Consider the following 20,162-nt stretch of genomic DNA (forward strand, 5'->3'; position numbering starts at 1 on the left):
AGGGGGTGTACTTGTGGGAGACACTCCTTACCTGGGCATTCAGGTATATAAGGGGAGGTCCCTCGCAGGGCCAGCACTCCTTGGTCCAGGTAGTAAAGGTGAAGGTCACAGAGTGACTGTTTGCAGCACGTGCCTCATGTGATTATGTTTAAAAGTTAAGGACTCAACAGAAGGCATATCGAATACTTGCCTTTATTAGTCGAGGCATAGAATTCAAGAGCAGGGAGGTCATGCTTGAACTGAATAAAACACTAGTTAGGCCGCAGCTGGAATACTGTGTGCAGTTCTGGTCACCAAATTACAGGAAAGATGTGATTACAATGAAAAGGGTGCAGAGTGGATTTACAAGAATGTTGCCTGGACTGGAGAATTTTGGCTATGAGGAAAGATTGGAGATGCTGGGTCTGTTTCTGCACTGGGCTGTGCATCTAGGCCTCAGAGTGCAAGTGTTCATTCCTCCAGAACAACCCAGGGACTTCAATTAAAAAAATTACGGTCTGAGGCATCCGCCCGCGGGAAGCATCCTACTGCAATATTTGGTCTATTTATGAAGAAAATGAGATATTTACTAAAAAGAAAGAGTTGGGGGGAAAACTCAGGAGGTGCAAGTGATTTTGCGCCTGGGTGGAGCGCCGTTACTGACTCACGCGAAATTCCGCAGGCGTTTAGCGGCGGCACTAACCGGTAGCACCTTGCTCCTGCCAGTAGCGCCCTGGACTGCTGCGCCGGCAATGACAGCCTCATCACCATGCACAGCAACCAGTTTTCGTCCCGGAGCAAAAATTCAGTAGTGCCCCATGAGGCTGCCACGGGCAAAGCCTGCGACAACTTCGCTGGGCGCGTACTGGACTTTAGGCAGGGCAAAAATTAAACGGGAGGTGCGGCGCTGAAATTTTTTAAACGTGGTATTCTCATCTTCATATTGCGGAGTCTGTGCCTCGATGTTGCAGCCCGGCACCCCGCTCCAGAATAGTCTAGCGGTAGTCCCTTCTCCCTAATGCAGAGCCCGCAGTGGCCCTCCCCTTTAACGGAAGGGAAAGGCCCCGTGTTCCCGCCAGCGCTATGCACTGGAAACATCACAAGGGTTAGCGCTCTGGTCCCGCCACCGAGAGGCAGTGGAGCACACGCTCCACTTCCACTTGGGGGCAGTAAGCCCAATTTAGCTGACGGCCTGGACTTCTGCGCCTGGCCCAGGAAGTCCCACCTCGCAGCTGTTATCGCCACCAACCGTGTGGTACACAATTTTGTCCCGTTAGTTTTTCCCTCAAAGATCCTCAGTGATTTGATCTGCAGCTGTAATCAAGCACATTGAAAAACTTACATACCTCCCGCTGCAATCAATTAATGCAAATCTAGCCGAAATAACAGTTCATTGTCGATTTTTAAAAATATTTTTTTTAAAAACACAAAAGCATTACAAGGAAACAAACAAGTTTGTTTCTTTGTAAAAAAACTCCACCTTTAAACAGGAGTGTGGCTCGGTGTCAAATTTTTATCGTATAATACTCCTGTGAAGCGCCGTGGGATGTTTCACTATATAAATACAAGTTATTTTTGTTGTTGAGTAATACCTTTAGCAATATTCCTTCCTCTTCAGAAATCTTCCCAATACACATATGTCAAAGCAATACTGCATTATAAAAAATGCATGAGGGAAACTATGGTGAAGAAAACCGAAGCACAACAGTAATCTTCACATGATCATGTCTTCAGACCATTTACTAACTGCATGGGAATTGACCAGAGAAGCAAGGTTGTGGTTATACCTTTAGAAAGGCCATACGACTACTTCTCTTCCAGCGAAATAATAACCTTCTCTTAAAAACAAGAGTCAGCCATCTCATACTGTACCTCAATTTTATTTTTGCCCTTGGACATCCGTTCAGATTGCAAGCCCTACTGAAAAATAATGTTCAGAAGCCTTTTTAAAACACCTTACATATCATGAAATTGTAGCAATTTAAGGCATATACTATTTATTGACTACAAAACACAATGAATAGTTTTAGTTTTGCTCATGTACCTCAACTTGCTGTGGGATATGATTTTCAAGCTTCCTCTTTAGCATGAGAATGTAGAACATCATAGCCTGCCGCTCTCGTTTCAAGGACAATATGACATCGCATGCTAATCTCAGTTTCTTTTTTTCTGCTTCGAGAGACAGAGCTAGGTTTTGGTTGTTTGCTTGAATATTTTTAATAAAAGAGCTCTGACCTGTTAAATTAAAAAAAATTAATAGCTGAAAATGATTGTTAAAAGCTGAAAATTAAAGTTCAGTAGAAATAAAAATGCACACTTACTTAGTACTTTGGTTTTAACTTTTGAAGTCAAGGTTTGCTTAACTCTGTTGATTTTAGTCTGATTCTGATTCCGTTTCTCCTTCATTCGTTCCTTGATAGCTTCCAGACTTTCCTGGAAAGAGATCTTTTGACATCTTTCAAAAGCCATCTTCTTTCTTCATCCTTTTATACTTGACAACGTAAGACCACATTAACATAAAAAGCATTATAGGGATACAAGAAAACATGAAATGGGAAAATACCACTCCTTGCGCTTCTCTAGATCTATCACTGCCTCCTTCCTTGGTGGACTAAAAATATAGAGCTCACTTGGAACAGACAGGGCCCGCTCTCAAGTTAAGATCTCCCATCCCCCAAACAAGTTCCTGTCCTCCCCCACCAAGTTCCTGACCATCTCCTTCCCACCCAGATGTCCCAATCTTCTCTCCCTGCCCAAACTCCCGACCTTCTTCCCCCACTGTCCCCATCCCCTCATGTCTGTGTCTTCGATCTCGATCTCTCTCCGCCCCCGGCGGATCGATCTCTCTGTCCCCTCGATCAATCTCCCCGATTGCTCCTTTTCTCCCTTCTCCCTTCCCTCTTCCCCCTCCCCCACTCCCTCCCTCCAATTTATCGATCACTCTCTCCTCTCTCCTCCCCCGCTCCCGACCTCTCTCCCCACCCCCCCCCCCAACCCACATCCTCCCCCAGGCTTCCCTCTCTCCTCTCCCCCCCCCCCCCCCCCCCCCCACTCCCTACCTTCCATCGATATTCCTCCCTCCTCCAATCGATCTCTCTCGTCTCCCTTCCCCCCCGCAAACCTCTCCTCCCCCCCCATCTCTCTTCATTCCTTCACACGCTCCCCCCCCATCCCCCGATCTCTCTTCATTCCTTCACACGCCTCCCCCGATCTCTCTTCATTCCTTCACACGCCTCCCCCGATCTCTCTTCATTCCTTCACACGCCCCCCCCGATCCTCCTTCACACGCCCCCCCCGATCCCCCTTCACACGCCCCCCCCGATCCCCCTTCACACGCCCCCCCCGATCCCCCTTCACACGCCCCCCCCGATCCCCCTTCACACGCCCCCCCCGATCCCCCTTCACACGCCCCCCCCGATCCCCCTTCACACGCCCCCCCCGATCCCCCTTCACACGCCCCCCCCGATCCCCCTTCACACGCCCCCCCCCGATCCCCCTTCACACGCCCCCCCCCGATCCCCCTTCACACGCCCCCCCCCGATCCCCCTTCACACGCCCCCCCCCGATCCCCCTTCACACGCCCCCCCCCATCCCCCTTCACACGCCCCCCCCATCCCCCTTCACACGCCCCCCCCATCCCCCTTCACACGCCCCCCCCATCCCCCTTCACACGCCCCCCCCCCATCCCCCTTCACACGCCCCCCCCCCATCCCCCTTCACACGCCCCCCATCCCCCTTCACACGCCCCCCATCCCCCTTCACACGCCCCCCATCCCCCTTATCCCTCTTCACACACCCCCATCCCCCCATCTCTCTTCACACACCCATCGCCCGATCTCTCTTCACACACCCATCGCCCGATCTCTCTTCACACACCCCCATCCCCCGACCTCTCCCCCTCTTACTCCCCTCACCCTTCCCTCCGATCTCTCCCCCCCCCCCCCCCCCCCACCATCCCCCCAATCTGACCTCCACCCCTCCCTCCCACCTCTCATTTCCTCCCCCTGATCTTCTGATTCCTCCCCCTCTTTCAATCTCCCAATCTCTTCCCCCCCTCTCTTTCCACCCCCACCGACCTCTCCCATCTCTACCCCCATCTCTCTTTTCCATCCAATCTTCTCCCAGGCCTTGACCCACGGAGCTAAACAATGCCTGGCCCATGCTGCACTGAGCTGCAACTGTGCGGTACTGCACGTGCCCGGCCGGATCTTGATGACAATGCGCATGCGCAGAAGGGGCAGGGCCAACTGCGCGCTTGCGCAGAAGTGTACAAAAATGATTGTGCAGATAATCACATTGATTATTTTTACGCAAATCTATTTTTGGATGGTGGGGCAGAGGAACGGGAACTAAAGAAGAAGTCAGAGTCACAGGAAACAGAGACTTCTGTTTCGGGGTGGGAGGGGGGAGTTGTTATGCTAGAGCAGGCTAGTAGTAGGTCTCCTTCACTTTCATCATTAACTACTTCAATACCATTAATGGAGTACCTGTCATCTATTTTTCCTTCCTATGTACAGCACTTTACACTTGTTTGCATAAAATTTCATGTGCCACTGTTCTGCCCACTTAAATATGCTGCAAAACTCATTCTGTAATTTCTAAGCAGTCTCTTCCTATTCCACTCTCCCTCCTCGGTCAGCATGTCTCTTCCTATTCCACTCTTCCTCCTCAGTCAGCATCTGCAAATTTGACCACTTTGCATCAGATTTCTGAATCCAGGCCATTTATGTAAATTTCAAGCAGTTCCAGCACCAAAACCAAAGGCATCCCACTCAGTACTTAACCAACCCCAAACTCTGACATAACTCCTCTAATGAGTACTCATTTCTGACCCTTAAGCCAGTTTCTTATCCTTACCCAAAGCTTAGAAAGAAAGACATGCATTTATATAATGCCTTTCACGACCACTGGACATCTCAATGTGCTTTACAGCCAATTAAGTACTTTTTGAAGTATAGTCACTATTGCAATGTAGGAAATGCAGCAGCCAATTTGCAAATGGCACGTTTTCACAAACAGCAATGTGATAATAACCAGATAATCTGTTTGTGATGTTTATTGAGGGCTAAATATTGGTCAGGACACTGGGGATAACTCCCCTGCTCGTCTTCGAAATCGTGGTATGTGATCAGTGCAGCACTCCTTCAGTACTGAAGTGTCAGCCTAGATTTCTGTGCTCAAGTCTCTGGAGTGAAACTTGAACCCACAACCTTCTGACTTGGAGGTGCGGGTGCTACCTACCAACTGAGCTACTGGCTGACACGAGGCTAATTCAGAGAAAAAAGGATTCCCAGAAATTCCTCCCCAACCTTCAAGGACAATTATAAACAAGTTCCAGGAGATAACAAGGTACATTACCCACTTCTCACCTACTTTTTGTACGCAATGATATCAGTATCCTCCAGGAACTCACTGAGCTCCCATTTGAAGGTCTGCAGCAAATCTACATTCACAAATGAGCCAGCAACTTATTCTGAAGGTTTATGATCCTTTGCTAAAAAACCTCCTGACACTGGTTTACCCTGAAACCCCACAGCTTTGAGTTCATTAAAATAAAAGTCCCAGAAGAAAAATGTTAAGTATTTTGGAAGTTAAGGTAAACCATATCATAGGGCTTACCACAATCCACTTGGGGGATAGGACGGCCAAAGAAGCAGTTCATCGGAGGGAGGACTGGCATCCTAGTCCTGTTGCAGATAGTACATAATATAGATGACTGATGGCTATACATCAGCAACTTCTAGGTGCACTGGGTTGCTTGTCAGTGGACATCTGAACAATGGCAGAGTGAATAGAGAAGTCCAACTCCGACGTGTATGGTCTACACACATACCATCAGAACATTGCTGTCAAACATGAGGCAAGTGTTCACTCCATGAACACTGCAGTGAAGCCCACAGCGATGCAGCCTCTGGTGCGAGCTCCAACAGCTTTGCTGGGAGCTCAGACTGCAGCCATCTCCTCTGGCTTTCAAGCAATCAGGATGATTATGGAAAGTGGCTTGGAGAGTCTCGCATTACACCTATCAACTCTGTCTCTGGATTCTCCCAGTTTACATTAAATTGATTGAAGTCTCATCAAAATAACTTTCCTGTTCTCACATAACCTTCCTATTGGCTGGGGTTGTTTTCTTTGAAAGAGGAGGCTGAGGGGAGACTTAATTGAGGTGTATAAAATTATGAGGGGCCTAGACAGAGTGGCTAGGAAGGACCAATTTCCCTTAGCAGAGTGGTCAATAACAAGGGGGCATACATTTAAAGTAATTGGTAGAAGGATTACAGGAGAGTTGAGGAGAACTTTATTTTCACCCAGAGGATGGTGGGGGTCTGGAACTCACTGCCCATTTAAAAAGTACTTGGATATGCACTTAAAGTGCTGTAGCATGCAGGGCTATGGACCAAGAGCTGGAAAGTGGAATTAGGCTGGATAGCTCTTTTTTGGCTGCCACAAAACAATGGGCCGAATGGCCTCGTTCTGAGCTGTAAATTTCTATGATTCTATTGTTCAATAAAGCAAACTATAGCATACCCCCAACAGTAGCTTGATTTTGTTTAGCATTACAGATGTCTAACCCAAATAGTTCATTGTTACTTTCTACCTCCCAGATCAACTTATTTTGCCTCAAGGTGTCCCTGACAAATAGGGATACACCAATTATGTTTTGTTTACTTTATCTTTTCTAAATATTCTGTACTCCTGAATGTTATATTGATTTCCATCCTCTGGATACAACTAAGTTTGTGATATTCCCACTATATCGTGGTACCCTTCTTCTACAACAGCCACCGTATGAAAAAGACTGACAGAAAAAGACCAGCTAGTCCATCAAGCTTGTCCCATTCAATCATGCCCCGCATCCAAAGTTGCCCTGTAATCCCCTGGTAGAAGCAAAAGAACAAAAGAATCTTAGAGTAGAAAGGATTCCAGGAAATTCTACTCTAACCTTCAAGGACAGTTATAAACCAGTTCCAGGAGATAACAAGGTACATCACCCACATCCCATCTACTTTTTGTATGCAATATCAGCATTCTCCAGGAACTTAAGCTCCCTTTTTAAGATCTGCAGCAAATCCACACTCACTGAATCAGCCAGCAACTTATTATGAAAGTTTAAGACCCTCTACAAAAAGAAAAATCTCCAGACATCTAACCTAGTTATATCCTTACGTAACTTATACATATGACCCTTTGTTCTCGCCAACAATTCAAATAATCGATCCACATAGCCACAATCTCTTCATCATTTTAAAAAAATCAATCGAATTACCCTGAAGTCTATACTTAAAAAGAGTAAGAGGGTCAATGTTCCCCCTCATGTTTTTGGATACATTGTCCCTTTAACGGCCATGCAGTCCATTCAAAGTTTCACACATGCTTAGAAGGAACGTTTCGTAGCCACACAGCCACTGCCCCTTTGCCAGTCCTGCGCAGCCCGGGACTGGCTTCTTCAATGTTAAATTTTTTGCATGCAGGTACGTGAAACTGTGAATGGGTTGCACAACCCCTTAAAGGGGCCACACACCCAAAAATAAATTAGAGGGAACATGTTCGGACAACTGTTCTTTTTGATATTATAATGACCTGGAATTGGGGCATAATTTCAAAGTTTGCAGATGACACAAAACTCAAAAGGTAGTAAACAGTGAGGAGGATAGTAACAGAATTCAGGAGAACATAAACAGACTGGTGAAATAGGCAGACAAGTGGCAGATGAAATATAACAGAACTATGAAGTGATTCATTTTGGTAGGAAAAATGAGGAGAGGCAATATACACTAAATGGTACAATTTTAAAGGGGATGCATGAACAAAGAGACCTAGGGGTGTACATACACAAGTCTTTGAAGATAGCAAGACAAGTTGAGAAGACTGTTAAAAGGGCATGCAGGATCCTTGGCTTTATAAATAAAGGCATAGAGTACAAAAGCAAGGAAGTTTGTTAAAGCTTTCTAAAGCACTGATTAGACCCAAGTTGGAGTATTGTCTCCAATTCTGGGCACTATTCATTAGGAAGGATCCCAAGACCTTCAAGAGGGTGCAGAAGAGGATTTATTAGAATGGTACCCGGGATGAAATACTTCACTTAAAGTGCAAAGACGAGAGAAAATGGAGTTGTTCTCCTTACAGCAGAAAAGATCAAGGGGAGATTTGACAGGTGTTCAAAATCTTGAAGGGCTTTGATAGTGTTAATAAGGAGAAACTGTTTCTAGTGGCAGAAGGGTCAGAAATCAGGACACAGATTTAAAGTTAATTGGCAAAAGAACCAGAGACGACGTGAGGAAAAAAAAAATGCAGCGCGTTATGATGATCTGGAATGCACTTCCTGAAAGGATGTTGAAAGCAGATGCAATAACTTTCAAAAGGGAATTGGATAAATACTTAAATGGAAAAAATTGCTGGGCTATGGGGAAAAAGTAGGGGAGTAGGACTAATTATATAGCTCTTTCATAGAGTCGACACAGACACAATAGACCGAATGACCACCTTCTGTGTCTGGGTCATATTGTCCAGAACTCCCTCAAACTTTTCCATCCATTTACCTTCTCTTTTTAAAAACTTCCTCAAAATTCATCTCTTCAACAAAGCCTGATAACTCAACTAACTTCTCATTTCCTGGTTCAGCATCTGGTTTTCTTACATCTATCAGTGAAGCAACTTGGGGATGTTGTTTACATTAAGGGCACTTTGTGATTCCACTCTTCCCATAGCCCTGTACCATTCTCCACTTCAAATGCTTATTCACTTTTCCCTTAAAATATGCAATGGTCATTGGCTCAGCTATTCCCTGTAGCAAAGCATTCCTTGCTCTATGTAAATAAATTTCTCCTTACTCTTAGTAACAATTTTAAATTGCTAACTCCCTAACAGGAGGGAATACTCTTTCCTTATTGATTATCAAAAACATCTATTAAATCTCCTTAGTTTCTCTACTGCACCAGAAACAGTCCATTATCCTGTCTCCCTACAGCAGTAAGTACACTTCAAAAGTGCTCCAACAGCTGTGAACCACTTTGGGATATTGAGATCCTGAGAAGTGCTAATATAAATGTAAGTTCCTTCTTTGTTTTATCTCTTACTGTTTCTCATCCTTAGTGTCATTTAATTTTAGCAGTGCAGAAGAGTACAGGATGCAAAAGTGTGTAGCCCACCCATGTCCCAAGAAACATAGAAAATAGGTGCAGGAGCAGGCAATTCAGCCCTACAAGCCTGCACCACCATTCAATAGGATCATGGCTGATCATGCAACTTCAGTACCCCACTCCTGCCTTCTCTCCATACCCTCTGATCCCTTTAGCCGTAAGGGCTACATCTAACTCCCTTTTGAATACATCCAATGAACTGACTCAACAACTTTCTGTGGTAGAGAATTCCATACATTCACAATTCTCTGGGTGAAAAGGTTTCTCCTCATCTCAGTCCTAGATGGCTTACCCCTTATCCTTAGACTGTGACCCCTGGTTCTGGACTTCCCCAACATCAGAAACATTCTTCCTGCATCTAATCTGTCCAATCCCATCAGAATTTTATATGCTTCTATGAGATCCCCTCTCATTCTTATAAACTCCAGTGAATATAAGCCTTGTCGATCCAGTCATTCTTCATATGTCAGTCCTGCCATCCCAGGAATCAGTCCGGTGAACCTTCACTGCACTCCCTCAATAGCAAGAATGCCCTTCCTCAGGTTAGGAGACCAAAACTGTACACAATACTCAAGGTGTGGTCTCACCAAGGCCCTGTACAACTGCAGCAAGACCTCCCTGCTCCGATACTCAAATCCTCTCGCTATGAAGGCCAACATGCCATTTGCTTTTTTTTACTGCCTGCTGTACCTGCATGCCTACTTTCAATGACTGATGTACCATGACATCCAGGTCTCATTGCACCTCCCCTTTTACTAATCTGTCACCATTCAAATAATAATCTGCCTTCCTGTTTTTGCCACCAAAGTGGATAACCTCACACTTATCAAGATTATACTGCATCTGTCATGCATTTGCCCACTCACCTAACCTGTCCAAGTCACCTTGCAGCCTCTTAGCATACTCCTCACAGCTCACACTGCCACCCAGCTTAGTATCATCTGCAAACTTGGAGATATTACATTCAATTCCTTCATCTAAAATCAATATATATTGTAAATAGCTGGGGTCCCAGCACTGAACCTTGCAGCACCCTACTAGTCACTGTCTGCCATTCTGAAAAGGACCCGTTTATTCCCACTCTTTGCTTCCTGTCTGCCAACCAGTTCTCTATCCATGTCAATACATTACCCCTTATCCCATGTGCCTTAATTTTGCACACTAATCTCTTGGGTGGAACCTTGTCAAAGAGACTAGCCCAAGTGATAGAAATAGAGACTCTGAATTTGCAGTCGGAGGCTTCCCACAGGGTAATGCCTCCGATCTGCAAATAAAATTCCCGTGTACCTGGTAGTTCGGGTGATACGGAGACTTGTGGTCCCGGACGATAGAGACTTGTGGTCCTGGGCTTCTCCGGGTACCCGCAGCTAGAGGCCCACGTATCTCAGGGGTGCACGTGGTTCGCAAGTGCCTTTGGGATCATGTGGGCCAGCCCAACAAATGAAAGGTTTCAGACCTGAAACGTTACCGGTTTCTCTCTTGGTCTGCTGTTTCCAGCGTTTTCTGTTTTTGAATGAAAGAAGGGAATCCCTATTCATCCTTTTGGGGATTCTGTATATATGGAAACCCCATAAGCATGAATGGGTATACCCTCAAAAATATATCTACACTTCAAATAAATAAAAACATTAAATATTTAAAAATTAAAAAGTGACATTTAATTAAATATTTTGAAAAATAAATTTACATGATTTGGGGGCTAAAATAAACTTACCTAATTGTACAGGTTTTTTTAAATGTATAAAATGATTAATATTTTTTTTAAACTCTTACACTTTTACCAGGCGTAAGAATTTCACAGGCATTCGCGGAGCAAAATTGTGCAAATAGCCCAACTCTCTGCCCATGAATGGCCTTTTCCCAGGATTGCATTGGATCGGTCAAAAAAATTCGGTTTGGGGCCTGTGCGATTCGGCGGCAGTCACACCGCCGCAACCGCTGTTGTTGTTTGTGAAGTCGTCGCGCCGGTGGCAGCGGTCGCGAGAGGAGGCCGCTGATGGGGTGGGGGTGAGAGAAAGAGAGAATCAGCCAGCGCGGACCTATTCCCCCGCCCTACCTGCTCCGAGCTCGGGTCTGAACCTCTGGGCTCGCTCACTCACTCGCAACCGCCTCGAGATGTGCTCAATTGCCAGATTCCAAACAATCGATTCAAACTCCGCCACCTAAAAGCTGATTGGCTCCCAATGAATCGAGCACGTGACCACCAACCGGTGGAATACGTGACGTCATGCAGCGCACCAGCCAGAACACGTTCAGTCTCAGCGCAGCTCAGTCAATGGCCGAGTGCGGGTATGTAGATCTCTTGTCACATTGCACCCCGCACTATTCAGGTCAAGCAGAGTTGGAGGGCGAGAATTGAATCAGTGTAGGGAGGGGGAGCAGAGGCGGACATTCAGCCCATCTCCATTCGTCCATCCAGATGGATCTGAAGGTCCCTCATTATAATTTCAAATAGTTTTAAAAATGATTCCAGGGTCTTTTCCTCTACTACTCTATCTGGAAGTTTATTCCGCATGCTGAAGAAGGATTTCCGGGTATCAATCCTAAAGTTATTTTTTATTAGTTTGAACTTGTATCCCCTCCTACTCCCACAGTTTAAACTAAAGTAATATGTTGTGCTCTATAACATCACCTTTAGATGCCTCCTTTCCAAATTGAAAAGTCCTATTTTCATAATCCGGACCTCTGATACTGGAAATCAGCCTTCTGTCTCTTTGCATCATCTCCAGTAGTAGAACTGGATGCAGTAGTCAAGGTGCAGGGGTCTGACCAGAGTTTGATCATTACCTCTGATTTGTATTCTACTGTTTGGCTATGTAGTTGGCATTGTTGGTTGCTGCTCTGCATTATTTGTGCAAATTTATTGTTGAGACTACAAAGAGTCCCACGTCACTTTCAGTGTCATTCTTAGTTATTTAAACATCATTCATGGAGTATGCATGTCACCTATTTTTCTTTTCTATGTGTAGCACTTTACACGTGTGCATTTGATATCATAGGCGGTCCCTCGAACGAGGATGACTTGCCTCCACACCAAAAGGGATGAGTTCACAGATGTTTCAATAGAGGACCCAATATTCCAGTCCTGAACTCCAAGGATGTAAGATGCCTGTGCATGGATTTTTTTAACATGTGGTGACCACTGCACATCAGCCACGACACAGGCAAGGGTAAACCAGACCACTGGAGACCTGCTCTGCTGCACGGACCTAGTGCATACACATATCGCAGTGTGAGCTGGCCCGTGCTGCCCCTGGGCCCTCGGCTGTTCTGGGCCCCGCATCCTCATTTGCTGCACTTCCGCCACGATCTCTTGACGCTCCTCCGCCATTAATGTAGGAAACGCGGCAGCCAATTTTCACACAGCAAGCTCTCACAAACAGCAATGTGATAATGACCAAATAATCAGCTTTTCTTTTGTTGATTGAGGGATAAATATTGGCCAGCACACCCGGGATAAATCTCCTGCTCCTCTTTGAAATAGTGCTATGGGATCTTTTGCATCCACCAGAGAGAGCAGTCAGCACTGCACTGGAGTGTCAACTTAGATTTTTATGCTCAAGTCTCTGGAGTGGGACTTGAACCCACAATCTTATGACTCCAAAGGGACAGTGCTGCTAACTGAGCCATGGCTGACACTAACTTCTTAGGAATTCTTTTGTGTGTGTGTGTGTGTGTGTGTGTATCAGGCCATTTTCAGTTTTCAAGTGGACAGCTTTCCTGTTGTGTAGTGATTTGATCTACCATTGTATTGTATATTTTGTACAACTCATTCTGTAATTTTAAACCTACCTTCTCTTAGAAACATAGAAACATAGAAAATAGGTGCAGGAGTAGGCCATTCGGCCCTTCGAGCCTGCACCGCCATTCAATGAGTTCACTCCCCTTCCTATTTTGGCATATTTTGGCAAACTGCAAATTTGACTATTTTGCAAGGTACTCCACGTCATAGGGTATCTCAAAGTCCACTTGGGTTGTCGCATTCTCAGAGAAGTAGAAATGGTTGGTCAGGCAGGACCATCCCCTTCTGAATCTGTGTTGTCAACAAGGTTATTGGTGTATAGATGATTCTCCTGAAGTTTACACCTGAATGGAAGTAAGACGACTGGATCTATAGTTGCCTGTGTCTGCTTTGTCAATCTTTTTGACGATGGGCATTCCCTTAACCTGTTTCCAATCTGGTACCTGCCCAGTGATTATACTTGGGATGTTTTTGTTTGGAGAGGGTGTGCTGCTTATGTTTTCCCTATTAAATACTGGAGTAAGTTGTAATTAAAATATCTACTATTTTGTGCTCATCTTCACTTTCAAGCTCATTTGCACGTTTATGGTTTTCACCTCTTCTCTGACTGGCTTTTTACTGTTGTAGCACTGATTTTGTTTTACTGTTATGCTTACTCTTTGCTGCTTTTCTATTTTCCAGGTTTCTTTGCACCTCTGATCACCCTTTTAACATGTTTCTGTATTTCTTATATTCATCCCAGTGAGCCTCTTTTTCCTGCTTCCTGCAGGTTTTTGGACAAGTCATTTCTCCTCCTTATCTCACTTTTGTGTGTTCATCCATTTAGGGTCACATTTCCTGAGTTGGAGTTTGTTGGTTTTGAGAAAGCGTTTATCCTGCTTGCTCAGCATATAATACCTTTAAAGTTGTTTCACGTTTCTTGTACTGAAGTGTGGATGAACAGCCTTCCCCAGTTTATTTATTTTAGTCGTTCCCTCATTTCATTGAATTTAGCCCTTTTAAAATTATGTCTCCTGGCCATAGATATTTTTGATTCACAGAGCAGGTTAAACATTATGGGCCAGATTTTGCTGTAAAAATAATGGTGACTCTAACAGCGCATATTGTTATTTATGTGCAAATTGGGCAGCAACTTCCGGCAACCACACATGTGCAGTTAAACGTGGAAATAGGAAGTTGCTGTCCGAGATGTCCTACTCATAAGAACATAAAAAATAGGAGCCGGAGTAGGCCATTTGGCCCCTCGAGCCTGCTCTGCCATTTAATAAGATCATGGCTGATCTGATCATGGACTTAGCTCCACTTCCCTGCCCACTCCCCAAAAGCTGCGCAAAAACGGCATCTCATCATCTGGCTCTCCATTCAAATGTATTGAACGATGTGACGTTCCTGTACTTGCCTTATAGGTATGGACTAAACTCACCAAAAAAGTTAGGGATAAGTATCCATTTAACGGTGTAGTAAGTCTTATTTACTGCCAAACAACTTCTTTGGCACTAAACATTAGCTTTTGCAAATGTGGTATCTCATTCCTTCAGCTTTTAATTATTGCTGAGGATTTTAAAAAATACAAAAGCAAGGAAGGTATGCTAACGTTTATAAATCACTGGTTAGGCCCCTGCTGGAGTATTGTGTCCAAGTCAGGGCACTTTAGGAAGGACATCAAGTCCATTGTGAGGGTGCAGAGGAGATTTAAATAACAACATAAGAAATAGGAGCAGGAGTAGACCATTTGTCCACTTAAGCCTGCTCCGTCATTCAATAAGGTCATGGCTGATCAGATCTTGGCGTCAACTCCACTTCCCTGCCCGCTTCCCATAACCCTCGACTCGATTATCGTTCAAAAATCTGTCTATCTCCACCTTAAATATATTCATTGACCCAGCCTCCACAGTTCTCTGAGGTAGAGCATTCCAAAGATTCATGATTTTCTGAGAGAAGAAATTCCTCCTCATTTCCATTTTAAATGGGCGCCCCTTATTCTGAAACTATGCCACCTAGTTCTAGATTCCTCCACGAGGAGAAACATCCTCTCTCTATCAACCCTGTAGGCAGCCTACTATCAGCTAGGGCAGACATCAAGGACAAGGTCCAACACCTCCTCCAGTGTGTCAGTGCAGCCTTTGGTCGCCTGAGGAAGAGAATGTGTTTGAAGACCAGGACTTCAAATCTGACACCAAGCTTATGGTCTACAGGGCAGTAGTGATACCCGCCCTCCTACATGGCTCTGAGACGTGGACCATTTACAGCAGACATCTCAAAGCGCTGGAGAAGTACCACCAACGCTGCCTCCTCAAGATTCTGCAAAGCCTTGGGAGGATAGACGCACCAAAGTCAGTGTTCGCACTCAGGCCAACATTCCCAGCATCAAAGCACTGACCACACTCGACCAGCTTAGTTGGGCGGGCCACATCATCCGCATGCCCGACACGAGATTCCTTAAGCAAGCGCTCTACTCGGGACTCCTACACAGCAAGCAAGCCCCAAGTGGGTAGAGGAAACTGTTGTGTATCTGTAAAGCATGCACTCCCATTTTCCACCACCAGGGAGCGCATCCCCTGAAGTCTGAAGGGATCCCAGCATCCCTTGGGAGCACTGTATATAAGCCGGCCCCTAAGGCCTGTTCCTCACTCTGGAGTGTCTTAATAAAGACTGAGGTCACTATTACTTTAACCTCCCTGTGTGCAGTCTCATTTGTGTTAGGAACACAATAACTGGCAACGAGTATACGAATCCAGCGCAAAGATGCAGCAAACTGTGGGCATCCTGGAGAAGTTCTCGGAGGGTGAGGACTGGGATGCCTATGTCGAACGGCTAGTCCAGTACTTTGTAGCCAACGAGCTGGACGGAGAAGGAAGCGCTGCAAAAAGGAGAGCGGTCCTCCTCACGGTCTGCGGGGCACCGACCTACAGCCTCATGAAGAATCTTCTGGCTCCGGTGAAACCCACAGATAAGTCGTATGAGGAGCTGTGTACACTGGTTCGGGAGCATCTTAACCTGAGGGAGAGCGTGCTGATGGTGAGGTATCGGTTCTACACGTGCCAACAATCTGAAGGTCAGGAAGTGGGGAGTTACGTCGTCGAGCTAGCAATGTTCATAAATTAGCTGGAACTGTGTTTGCGAGCAGAAATGTACAGGGCAGAAACCATGAGTCTGCAACTACCAGCAGGCTTCAGGTGACCCAGATGACTCAGAGTCCGCAACAAAGGATGAATGCAAGGCAATTCACACCTTGTTCGTGTTGTGGAGGCTTCCATTCAGACTATTCATGCCACTTCAAAGGATATGTTTGCAAGAGCACTGGAACAATGGGGCACCTCCAACGAGCTTGCAGGCGAGCTGCAAGCTCTGCAAAACCTCCTAACCACCATGTGGCAGAGGAAGATCGGTCCATGGTAAATCAAAGCAATTTTGAGCCCCAGAGAGAAGAGGCAGATGCTGAAGTACACGGGGTGCACACATTTTCAATGAAATGTCCACCTATAATGCTAAATGTAAAATTGAATGGCTTTCCTATAGCCATGGAACTGGACACTGGCGCTAGCCAATCCATCATGAGTAAGAAGATGGTTGAGAGACTGTCGTGCAACAAGGCACTCAGACCAGCCCTGAGCCCCATCCACACGAAACTGAGAACATACACCAAAGAGCTCATCACTGTCCTGAGCAGTGCCATGGTCAAGGTCACCCACGAGGGCACGGTGCACGAATTGCCACTCTGGATTGTCCCGGGCGATGGCTCCACACTGCTTGGAAGGAGCTGGCTAGGCAAAATCCGCTGGAACTGGGATGACATCTGAGCGCCATCACATGTCGATGAGGCCTCATGTACCCAGGTTCCCAACAAATTTCCTTCCCTTTTTGAGCCAGGCATTGGAAACTTTTCCGGGGTGAAAGTGCAGATCCATTTGGTCCCAGAGGCACGACCCATTCACCACAAGGCACGAGCGGTATCTCACATGATGAGAGAGAGAGTGGAAATCGAGCTGGACAGGCTTGCAACGCGAGGGTATCATCTCCCCAGTGGAGTTCAGCGAGTGGGCCAGCCCGATTGTTCCAGTACTCAAAAGTGATGGCACGGTCAGGATTTGCGGCGATTATAAAGTAACTATTAATCGTTTCTCGCTACAAGACCAATACCTGCTACCTAAGGCAGACGACCTATTTGCAACGCTGGCAGGAGGCAAGACGTTCACCAAGCTCGACTTGACTTCAGCCTACATGTCGCAGGAGCTGGAGGAGTCTTCGAAGGGCCTCGCCTGCATCAACACGCACAAAGGACTGTTCATCTACAACAGATGCCCGTTTGGAATTCGGTCGGCTGCAACGATGTTCCAGAGAAACATGGAGAGCCTACTCACGTCAGTACCACGCACGGTGGTTTTTCAGGACAACATATTGGTCACAAGTTGGGACACCGTCGAGCACCTACAAATCCTGGAGGAGGTCCTCCAGAGACTGGATCGCGTAGGGCTGCGGCTGATGAGGTCGAAATGTGTCTTCATGGCAACAGAAGTGGAGTTTTGGGGGAAAAAGATTGCGGCGGACGGCATTCGGCCCACAGACACCAAGACAGAGGCTATCAGGAATGCGTGTTATTGCGTAAAGGTGAGAACTGGGTATGGGAAAAAAATCAAGTAATTGTTTTTGAGAAAGCCAGAAACATTTTATGCTCCAACAAGCTGCTTGTATAACCCATGTAAAAGACTTGTGCTAGCATGTGATGCGTCGTCGTACGGAGTCGGGTTTGTATTACAACAAGCTAACGTTGCGGGGAAGTTGCAACCTGTCGCCTATGCCTCCAGGAGCTTGTCTAAGGCCAAGAGGGCCGACAGCATGATTGAAAAAGCTGCATTAGCGTGTGTGTTCGGGGTATAGAAAATGCATCAGTACCTGTTTGGCCTCAAATTGAGCTGGAAACCGAACACAAGCCCCTCATATCCCTGTCTCAGCTAATGCTCAGCCCACGTACAAAGGTGGGCACTCATGCTATCAGCGTATAACTATACCATCCGCCACAGGCCAGGCACCGAGAATTGTGTAGATGCTCTCAGTCGGCTACCATTGCCCACCACGGGGGTGGAAATAGCACAGCCTGCAAACTTGTTGATGGTGGCGCAGCCCGCAGACTTGTTGATGGTCATGGAAGCATTTGAAAATGATAAATCACCTGTCATGGCCCGCCAGATTAGGACTTGGACCAGCCAAGATTCTCTGCTGTTCCTAATAAAAAACTGTGTACTGCATGGGAACTGGGCCAGCATCCCCGTTGAAATGCAAGAGCTAATCAAGTCGTTCCAGCGGCGAAAGGACGAGCTGTCCATTCAGGCAGACTGTCTGTTGTGGGGTAACCGCGTAGTGCTACCCAAAAAGGGCAGGGAGACGTTCATCTCGGATCTCCACAGCACACACCCGGGTATAGTAATGATGAAAGCGATAGCCAGATCCCATGTGTGGTGGCCCGGTATCATCCTGTGTATGGCAATGCAGCGTGTGTGTTCAGTTGAGCAACGCGCCCAGAGAGGCACCACTAAGTTTGTGGTCCTGGTCCTCCAGACCATGGTCGAGGATCCATGTCGACTATGAGGGCCCATTTCTCGGTAAAATGTTCCTGGTGGTGGTGGATGCTTTTTCAAAATGGATTGAATGTGAAATAATGTTGGGAAGCACCGTCACCGCCACCATTGAAAGTCTGAGGGCCATGTTTGCCACCCACGGCCTGCCTGACATACTGGTCAGTGACAACGGGCCATGTTTCACCAATGCCGAATTTAAAGAATTCATGACCCGCAATGGGATCAAACATGTCACCTCGGCCCCGTTTAAACCAGCCTCCAATGGCAGGCAGAGCGGGCAGTACAAACCATCAAACAGAGCCTTAAACGAGTCACAGAAGGCTCACTCCAAACCCGCCTGTCCCGAGTACTGCTCAGCTACCGCACGAGACCCCACTCGCTCACAGGGGTGCCCCCGGCTGAGCTACTCATGCAAAAGGACACTTAAAACCAGACTCTCGCTGGTTCACCCCAACCTGCATGATCAGGTAGAGAGCAGGCGGCAGCAACAAAATGTAAACGATGGTCGCACCACTGTGTCATGGGAAATTGATCTGAATGACCTTGTGTATTTGTTAAATTATGGACATGGTCCCAAGTGGATCGCGGGCATGGCAATAGCTAAAAAAGGGAGTAGGGTGTTTGTAGTCAAACTAGACAATGGACAAATTTGCAGAAAGCACCTGGACCAAACGAAGCTCCCGTTCACAGACTGCCCTGAACAACCCACAGCAAACACCACCTTTTTCAAGCCGACAACACACACCCAAAGGATCAACCACACCACCCCCAGACCAGGAAATTGAACCCATCACGCTCAACAAGGCCAGGCTCACCCAGCAGCCCTGCAGGGCCAACAACACGCCAGCCCAGCGAGGGCACAGCCAACACACCAGAACAGACATTTGTACCGAGGCAGTCCACCAGGGAAAGAAAGATTACCGACCACCTCACCTTGTAAATAGTTTTCACTTTGACTTTGGCAGGGAGTGATGTTGTGTATCTGTAAAGCATGCACTCCCATGTTCCGCCACCAGGGAGTGCATCCCTGAAGTCCCAAGGGATCCCAGCATCCCTTGGGAGCACTGTATATAAGCCGGCCCCTAAGGCCTGTTCCTCACTCTGGAGTGTCTTAATAAAGACTGAGGACACTGTTACTTTACCCTCACTGTGTGCAGTCTCATCTGTGTTTGGAACACAATAGAAACGTTTCAAGGACACCCATAAAGCCTCCTTGGTAAAGTGCAACATCCCTGGCCCAAGACTACCCAAAATGGAGGAAGAGCATCCGGGAGGGCACTGAGCACCTTGAGTGTCATCGCCAAGAGCATGCAGAAATCAAGCGCAGACAGCGGAAGGAGCGTGCGGTAATGCAGGCTCCCCACCCACCCTTTCCTTCAACCGTTGTCTGCCCCACCTGTGGCAGAGACTGTAATTCCCGTATTGGACTGTATAGCCACCTGAGAACTCACTTTTAGTGTGGTAGCAAGTTTTCCTCGATTTCAAGGGACTGCCTACGATGATGATTCAAGCCCTCTCAGAATCTTAAATGTTTCTAAGCTCCAGTGAGTATAGGCTCAACCTTTCTTCATAAGACAACTCCTTCATCTGAGGAATCAATCACATGAACCTTCTTTGAACTGCCTCCAATGCAGGTTTATCCCTCCTTAAATAAGGAGACCAAAATTGCATGCAGTACTCCAGGTGTGGTCTCACCAATGCTCTGTACAGTTGCAGCAGGACTTC

The 20,162-nt window shown here is 46.6% G+C and overlaps 1 protein-coding gene across 4 annotated transcripts in view; it reads right to left on the reverse strand.

Moving 5' to 3' along the window:
• Positions 1–11,287, reverse strand: part of LOC139264579 (shugoshin 1-like) — a 35,951-nt gene extending 24,664 nt beyond the window's left edge. The window contains exons 1-4 of one of the 4 annotated variants that reach the window (XM_070881285.1): positions 10,407–10,694; positions 4,467–4,658; positions 2,301–2,470; positions 2,024–2,214 (exon numbers count right to left, since the gene is read on the reverse strand). In XM_070881285.1, the coding sequence (XP_070737386.1) occupies positions 2,024–2,214; positions 2,301–2,448 (339 nt within the window). In that variant the 5' untranslated portion in view covers positions 2,449–2,470; positions 4,467–4,658; positions 10,407–10,694. Of the gene's footprint in view, positions 1–2,023; positions 2,215–2,300; positions 2,471–4,466; positions 5,954–10,406; positions 10,695–11,175 lie in introns of those variants that run through there. The other 3 variants (XM_070881282.1, XM_070881283.1, XM_070881284.1) reach the window with 3 other exon arrangements.
• Between the last annotated feature and the right edge of the window lie 8,875 nt (positions 11,288–20,162).

Source organism: Pristiophorus japonicus, chromosome 5, assembly GCF_044704955.1.
Source record: "Pristiophorus japonicus isolate sPriJap1 chromosome 5, sPriJap1.hap1, whole genome shotgun sequence".
Classification (NCBI taxonomy): Eukaryota; Metazoa; Chordata; class Chondrichthyes; family Pristiophoridae; genus Pristiophorus; species Pristiophorus japonicus.